This window comes from Frankliniella occidentalis, unplaced genomic scaffold, assembly GCF_000697945.3.
Source record: "Frankliniella occidentalis isolate FOCC.00 unplaced genomic scaffold, Focc_3.1 Scaffold310, whole genome shotgun sequence".
Taxonomy (NCBI): domain Eukaryota; kingdom Metazoa; phylum Arthropoda; class Insecta; order Thysanoptera; family Thripidae; genus Frankliniella; species Frankliniella occidentalis.
This window is the reverse complement of record NW_026267435.1, coordinates 30230-38598: the sequence shown is the minus strand read 5'-3', so window position 1 is coordinate 38598 and position 8369 is coordinate 30230. Positions and strand designations below refer to the sequence as shown.

Below are 8369 nucleotides of genomic sequence, written 5' to 3'. Positions count from 1 at the left end.
CACCCCGCCTCCTCGCGCTCCGCCCCCGCGCGCTGGGCACGTCCAACCCCGCCGGCTGCCGAGCAGCGACTAAAAGGACGCGGCTCCAGCCCTGTGCGGTGCGCCGCCTACCCTGCGCTGCTGCAACCACTGCCCCGTCCCACCCCGCCTCGCTCCGCCTCACCCCTGGCTGGCGCCGCCCCTGGGACGCCACCGCCTCCTCTTGCAGCGAGGACTCACCTGAGATGGCGAAGCCGCTGAAGGCCACGCCGAAGGTGAGCGCCCATGTCGCGCCCTTGGCCGTCGTGGAGTAGGCCACGATGAGGAAGAAGAAGCCCTCCATGCCGAAGCCGCCGCAATTGAAGAGCTTGCGCACCATGGTGGTGGACATGATGCCGCGCTTACGCAGCGTGTCGGCCAGGTGGCCTCCGGAGGGCACGATGATGGTCATGACCAGATGCGGCAGCGAGCCGAGGAAGCCCGTCTACAAGCAAAGGGGCCGTAGTGTCGTATCATGATTGGGCATCCGCGCCTACTTCACACCCGAGAAGGCCCTGTCAGGGTGTCGCTATTCACCTCTGCTATCTCCAGGTTGTAGCGCTCCTGCAAGAAGGACGCCTGGAAGAGCACCAGCATGTAGAAGTTCCAGGAACGGCAGAAGTTGGCCACGATGATGGCGTACACGGGCATCGACGTGAGGAACGAGGACCAGGGCGTCGTGGCGATGGTCGGCACGGATTGCTGCGTCGTGCTGCCCAGCGAGTCCTCGATGTACTTGAGCTCGCTGAGCGAGATGAACGGGTGCTTGGAAGGGCGCTCGAATGCCATCCACAGCCATATCACGAACCAGATGACACCGAGGATGCCTGCGAGTGCGGGCAGTGAACCAATAGGTGTTGACTATGATCATCTCTACAAGTTTTTTGACACTCTTACAGAATAGTTCACGTCAAGTTGTCATCACACACAATAAGTGTGTGCGAAAAATCAATCTCACGCTCGTTTTCGCTTTTAGCTAGACCCTGTGTGACTTTTTGCCTTGCACTATTTCTGTTGAAATGTCACACACTTCTAGTTAGAGATGAAAGCCCGGATCGTCCCTCCATGGTGCACATTTCTGCACCTCTTTGGCGAGATTGGTCCATACTTACCGTACGCGTAGAACGAGGCCCGCCAGGAGATGGCGCTGGTGAGCAAGCCGCACAGCGGCATGCCGATGACGATGCCCGCGTAGGAGCCGCAGAAGGCCAGGGTGGCGAGCCGCGAGCGCTCCAGTGGCGGTGCCCAATGCCGCCAGATGCCGTGGCATGCCGGGTACGTGAAGCCCTGTGGGCCAGGCGCCGATAAAGGAAATATTCCAACACGTTAGAAAGAAGTTTTTCGTTTAGTGACACATCACTTCTGTTTGGAAAACACTGTCGACTCATGCAAACGTCCAGGTGTCCGCCCAACAAAACTGACTGACTACTTTGTTTTGCAGAAGAGCGAGCTTCTACTTTTTTATTGCAATGGAGCACGTGGCCCACGTGACCGACTGCGACTGCTCTCCGTAGACTTCGACTTTACCGTCGAGTGTACTCCGAGTGTACAAAGTGTGTCCTCTAAAAATTTGAGTCGACGACCCCTCTCACGTGACCCGAACATCGTCTCTTGATTGCTCACGATATAATTATTGTGTTTTTGTTTTTCTGCGCGACTCATCTTACATTCTGATAAAAATATACTTTCACAGACACGCATAAAATCAGGACCTGTTTATTATTATAAAGCCAGTCGTGAGTTATTTTCGGAATGAATACTAACTATTCGGTGCGGCGTCCAAAAGGCGACTGGCCTTGGTTTTGGTTATACTCATGCCCCGCTTCCTCGTGAAGACAATGTTTTCATATGTTTTATTTTTTATAATACTTTTGTAGGTGGCCGGCTGCCAAGCGGCATGACGTCAAGCGTCATGTGCTTTGTAGTGGAATGGCTAAATCGCGGTCGCAAACCCGATCACGAGCACAGGTGCCCTATAAACACAACTAGGAGCGAACTTTAATTGGGGGAGCTCTTCTGGAATACTACCTCCACCCTCCACCTCCTCAGCTACCTCCGCAATGCATTTTCCTACTCTAGGCCCGCTCCCGCGTCGCGTAGACCCAGGGCCGTAGGTAGTCCGGCTACCACCGCAGCAACACCACGCTCAGAAAACCTGATCTGAGTTGTGTTTACTGTATTTATTATTAATTACATAATTCACATTTGGACTTTGATGGTCCCGCAACAAGAAGGAATGACGACGCCTTTGCTGCTATATTCTCTTATTGTAATACTACTTGTCAATTCGGTGTGAAAGGAAAATTAAAAAAGGAAGACATCTACTGTGACGCACGCACAATTAAATTTTTTATGCTAAGCTTAAAGCTTTTGTTCTGATGATTATAGGGCCTATATCCCCAATGAAGAAGGTTGAACAAGAACAGTAATCCAGCATGGAACCAACCAAGGACCAGGGCATGCAAACTTAACATTGTTTGGAAATTCTGATGTTTATATCTCTTAAACGGTTAGAGTTAGAAAAGTTATGAATAGGATAACTTATTTTCATTTTGAAACAGTCATCCCAGTCGTCTTTCCTTATAAACAAAGGTGCTTTGTTTGAGGAATTCAGAGGAATTCTTCAGCTTTTCTTCATTCTGAAACAAAACTTTTTTTTAATTTGCTGTGTAGGCGCAACTTTTGCGTTAAAACTTTTACACAAGTGTTTGACATTTTATCTTTTTGTGCGGAATGACGAACTCTATCTGCTGCCGTCAGATCCCGTTGTTCTCTTTTCCACCTCCGTATTATACAATATCCCACTTGTCTCCCCCTCTGTCGCTTCCTCCCCCCTCCCCCTTTCCCCGCCAATGATCATCCACGACAGTCTATAGTGGAAACATAAATGCGAAGCCATGCGCGGCCGCCGAGTTGGAGTGGATTTCATGTGTATTAGCGCACAACACGCTATCGCACAAATCCGTATAGCGGCGCGGCTACCGCTCCCCTAAAGGGCCCACCCCGCCCCGCCGGCAATCCAGCGCGATCGCGGGGGATTTGCGCGTGGCTCTTAAACGGGCGCTCGGTTTGGAGTGGGCTCTGCTCTGCCGGCCGGTTTCCTCCGGCCGGGGCTCGGCTCTGGACCGCTCACCTCGACCAGGCCCTGGCAGATGCGGACCAGGATGACGAAGGTCGGGTGGATCTCGGTGGCGCCCGGCACCAGTAAGTTGAGCACGGAGGAGGTGACGATGGCCAGGCCGAAGATGCGCGTGGCCGGGTACTTGGAGGCGAGAAAGCCGCCCGGAACCTGCGTGAGGAGGTAGCCCCAGAAGAAGGACGAGTCTACCATGCTCTCGGTGGCCACAGACCATTTTTTATGCGGCAAGTCCTGAAATGAATAGTTCAGTGAACTGTTACGAGATGTAACAAAGAAATGTAAAGCTGTCACTTAAAACAAAACTCGATTTTTAAATTATTTTTTTTAATATTAGAAAGTACCAAGTAAACGCTGGTTAAGTGTTTTCTGAAAAATTTCGGTTTTTAAGTTGTTGTTGTTTTTTTTTTTTTTTTTTCTTTTAATTAATTAAAAAATATAATATATCTCTTTCTTCCCCTCCCATTCTAAGTCCTTACCCTTCCGGTCGGCAGGTGCGCTGCTGTGTTTGTTGCGTTGTTCAAAACTCCCAGGCCGTGGTCGGCTTCGTCCGTTTCGTTAATCTGGAAAGGAAAAGCAAACGCGCGAGTCACAAGAAATGTATGTCGCGCCGCACAATAACCATTTATTTTCTTTTTCGCAGAGAACATCTCGTGTCCGGTCTTCTTGGGGTGCCGCGCCATCCTCCCCGGGCCCCAACGCCACCCCTCGCCCATGATCTCCGGCCGCCCCTCCGCCGCCACCACCCCGCGACGCTCAGTTTACTCGAAACTGGATTATCGACAAAACCTTTCTGACCGTTTTATTCCATTTCATTTACGTCTGCTTCCATTACCGTTGGCGCCCGCCCCGCCCGGCCAGAGCGCGCGCGACGCCCGGGGGGTTGTTTTGTAACAATGCGAGAAAAGGGGGAGGGGTGGGGTTGGGGGAGGACGTTTAATGCTTGTCCCCATGGCTAGGCTAATGGCTGGTGTTACGGCACCGCGGGCCGGGCCGGGCCTCCTATGATTTACGACCTCTATGTCACCGTGGCGCACCGTGTGGCGTGGCGTAGCGTAGCGTAGCGCGGGCCCGCGGCCGGGCGTTCGCACCGTCTGGGCGACACACACTCTATCTCCCTCCCACACACGCACGCAAGCACGCGCGCGCCCTTCTCTCTCTCTCTCTCTCTCTCTCTCTCTGTATGTGTCTTCCCCACTCCCTCCCCTTTTCCCTTTTGACACAATCAAGCAGAAAGTGCAGATAGCCCCGCCGCCCCGACTTGTGACATCCGATGATGGATTTGTCGGTGGATGGTCTGTGATGGCTCCAGCGAGACGCGGAAGGCTTCTCTCTGGAGCTGGATAGAAGAGGGTCCGACGCTGCAGGAGCCGAGGCAGCACCAGACTGTTAGTTATTAGCCGGTAATCATTAGGCTCCTCTGCGGTTTTCACGTTTTCACTCCCTGCTTTTTTTTAACGGTGTGCGTTTCGTTTCTTTTATTCAGTGTGGTTTCGATGTGGTGTTTACCCCGGCCGGGATGAAGCGGAGGCTCCTCTGTATCTGGAATGTTGTCCCGCTGCTTTTGCGGGGTGGACGGCTCGGCGGGGCGGAGGCGGTGGCCAGCGCAGGGCGCACGAGAGAAACGGACGTCTCAGGCGGGGCGGAGCGGGGCCGGTCCAGCGACTCAAAAGGAGCAGAATAAAGCGAAGGTCCGAAAGGGGAAATGACAATGGATGGGATAAGGCCCCTGCCTGCAGGGAGGGAGCAGTCCGGCCAGCAGGGCTTGACGGACCGACCGACTGTCGGTCGGACGGGCCGGGCCCTAGAGCCGCCTCGCCAGACCCCGGGCCAGGCCCTCACTGCCGTGTCAGAGGTCATTTGGCGATAAGCGACGTCATCCACTAAGTCAGCCGTCACCTCCGCCCCCCGGACGGCTGCTGGCTGGACGGACCTCCAGAACTCCCCTCCGTTTTCCTGACTCTTTCTGCTCTGCCCCGCTTCGTCGTCGTCGTGGCCGCAGTCGCGGCAACGACGTTCCGTTTAACGGTGTCCTCTGACTCACTCCCCGTCCTCCTCCCCTCCTGCAGTGAATCAAACGCGAACATGCGCGGCGATGCGTTGCATCCATCTATCCATCTCCGCTCACAGAGAGAAGCGGAACCGAAACAAAAAGGCATGAGATGTGAATATAAAGTCACACCCCCCCCTCTCTCTTCCTCCGCCCCTCTCCCACCCTTCTCTCTCTCCACCTCTCTCTCCATCTCTCTCTCTCCATCTCTCTCTCTCGCTCTCTCTCCCTCCCTCGCGCGCGCGGCGCGTGCTGCACGCACCACTGACTTGAGAGGGAAATAGGTCCAACACGTGTCCGTGTATCGGAGCAGTGCAAGATTGTGTGTCCGTCGTTGCACTGCAAAATAATGGAACCTAGTATTATACTTTTCCTTTTTCTTTCAAACTTTTCCCGCCCACCGCAACCTCTTTTATTTCTTTTTCACTCGTTTTTTTCGGTCCCCTGGCGCTTTTGGCGGGTCGTTTTCAAATCAGTTCGTGTTCGGTGCCGCCCGCCCCTTTCCCCTCCAGTCTCTATTAATTTAAGACGCCTCTCCACTTGCGGCGCGCTGCGGTTGTCTGGGAGTGGCGGGGCGTAGTGGGCGTGGGCCTGTCTTGGCAGCCCTCTTGTTCTCCATGTCACTGCTGAGAGGAACGCCTGGGCGCCTGGCAGCTCCTCAGACAGCGAGGCCAAACGGGGTGGGTGGGAAAGCTATCGTGTATAATTGTAATGATTTTTGTATCTCGAATATTACCTTGCCTATTATATCGAGAAATGGTGAAACGGTTTGTTCACAGGGGTCACCAAAACCATCGGGGGCAAGAACCTCTTCATAGCCTGGCAGCGGTGACTTGGTGGTGGCGCCTGTGGCTCTGGAGGTCCCTCCTTGTTGGGTTTTTGCTCCGGAGCCGTTCCGCCCGAGCCGCAGCCGCGCTGGCGGCTTGTGAGGAGTTTGTGTGGCTTCACAGTCGGTTAATTAATACTATGGCGCGCTTTGGGAGCAGAGCGACCACCACCGTCCAGCTACACTGCCAGGAAAAAAGTATCGAAACAACTCAGAATAACGCAATTTTTAAAGCAAAATTTTTAAAATTGGCATTTTCACTGGGACCCCAGAAATTTTTTTTCAGTGATCAGACATGTAAGGGAGAGAATTAACCACCACGCGCCGCCGTGGTGCGTGTTGCTTATGTCAAAGATTTCCCCCTGTGATATGACTATTATTATTCTCATTGTTTTTCATGCCCCCGCCCCGATCAACAAGTCGCATAACGCACCCGTGTGACGTCACGCGACGGGGGCGGTCGATGATAGAAATGATACTTTGGGAAAAAATATGTGTAAGACTTACTAGAATTTGTTTTTGTGAATGTAACAAGCAGTTTGGAATTGTATGTACTGATTTTTTTTCCAACCACCTAAAAATTCGTTGTCGTCAATATCTAAACGCATTCAAACGAGTCAATATTAAAAATTTGTGTTCTGAATTACACTTTTCACAGTGCAACACGTCACGCGACTGCTGCGACCGGTTCTCCGCTCCGCAAAGGTCGTATTTGGGTAGTGCGAAGTAGGTGTGCCGAAAAATAAAAATTAGAGCCGTGTAAAGTATGGTAATCATTTTCCTCATCAGTAGATGCCTATTAGGCTGTTAGGTGCCGTCGTGTTCTCTTTTTTTCCCCCTCGTATGGGCGTGGGCAGCAGCCGCACGCACCGGAGAAGTTGTTACTTGATACTACTTTTCCTTTATTGTTTCCCTGTTATGGGACTCCTATACTGCCAGATTTTTTCACCTGACACGTTTCCTTCTTGTCGCTGAGGAGGCGGCGCGGCGCACGGTTAATATACTAATAGAGAGACGCAGCTGGGTGGCGCTGCGGGGGTGGCGGAGGAATATACAGGCTGATACAGGCAATTAGCGGTGGCGCGTGCCGGGGCGGGGCGGGGCGGGGTGCGGCGGGGCGGGGCGGTGATGGAGAGGCTGCCGAGGGCTTATTGCCGGTGGCTGCGAAGCCCGGCCCGCGGGGGGGTGTTATTAATTTGTATGCGTGCGATGAGCCATCATACCCTCTGGAACTGCAGCTTGGCCATCGCCATGTTGCACCGCATCCCGAACGAGATCATGAAGCCTGTGAAGGGAAAGAAAGTGTGTCACAATTAGAGGCTTGCATTTACTCTTTTTCTTTTTTTGTTGTGATTATGGGAAAATCGGGAAAAGAAGTCGTGGATAAAAACGACATCTTTAATGTTTCCACTGTGAAAAATAACTGTGGGTTTTACGGAAAAGTTTTCCCTGAAACGCGTCTTAAATTATAATTAAAAATTGTAAAAGAAAGCACATTATGTTTTGACTTCGACGAGAAAGTTACACATATATCGTAAATTACAAATATATCGTAAAGTTTTCACAGTGTTCAAACTCTCGCAGAGCAATTCCAATAAAATTTAATTTTGAGTCTTTTTATTAAGTAAGAAAGCCTGAGTTACATAATGTCGTCCAACTTACCCACGCAGGTGAGCACGGCCACGGTGTAGCGCTTGCTGAGGCAGGGCAGCTCGGCGCGCACGTACTTGTCGATGTGGCGCAGCTTCGGGCGCTCGCGCTCGGGCAGCGAGTCGGGCGTGCCGCCGCCGAAGCTCTTCTCCTGCAGCGAGGTCTCGGCCCAGCCGCCGCCGCCCATCCCGCCCTTCTGTGGCAGCTCCAGCTCCTCGTAGCCCTCCGTGCGGACGTCCCCGCCGCCGCCGGCGGCCCGGGCGCTGCAACAACACGCCACCAAATGCGGTCAGTACCCTTTGAAATTTCCCGCGGGTTTTTCAAACGATCCAAACTTTGAAACTGTTGGTCCGCTCCTAACAAATATTTGCAAATATCTAGCGTTCGAAGTTTGTTATATAACTAACAAACATATTTTTTATTCAAGAAGAATGTGAATATTTTTATCGGCCAGGGTAGTTTAAAGTGGGGCAGGAGGAGAGCTAGAGCTCGCATTGCCGAGGTTGCTCGCGCACTCTCCGCGGCTCCATCCTTCTCTGTCCTCGATATGGACTTGAAGGGCGGCCTGACACGGCCTTGAAAGAGGACGAGAGAGAGCGAGAGTGCAGTCGCCTGTGCTGCGAGCACTTCAGCCCTCCGATTCAGTGGTTTGCTCCTCTCTCTCCATCTCTCTCTCTCCATCTCTCTCT

General features: G+C 52.7%; 1 protein-coding gene across 2 annotated transcripts in view; it reads right to left on the bottom strand.

Annotated features, from left to right (window-relative positions):
* LOC113202640 (vesicular glutamate transporter 1) overlaps positions 1-7941 on the bottom strand; it is a 24061-nt gene extending 16120 nt beyond the window's left edge. For both annotated transcript variants that reach the window (XM_052273876.1, XM_052273877.1), the window contains exons 1-7: positions 7693-7941; positions 7254-7315; positions 3634-3717; positions 3152-3388; positions 1131-1305; positions 556-845; positions 220-463 (exon numbers count right to left, since the gene is read on the bottom strand). In XM_052273876.1, coding sequence (XP_052129836.1) covers positions 220-463; positions 556-845; positions 1131-1305; positions 3152-3388; positions 3634-3717; positions 7254-7315; positions 7693-7867 — 1267 coding nt within the window. In that variant the 5' untranslated portion in view covers positions 7868-7941. The remainder of the gene's footprint in view (positions 1-219; positions 464-555; positions 846-1130; positions 1306-3151; positions 3389-3633; positions 3718-7253; positions 7316-7692) is intronic.
* Positions 7942-8369: the final 428 nt, after the last annotated feature.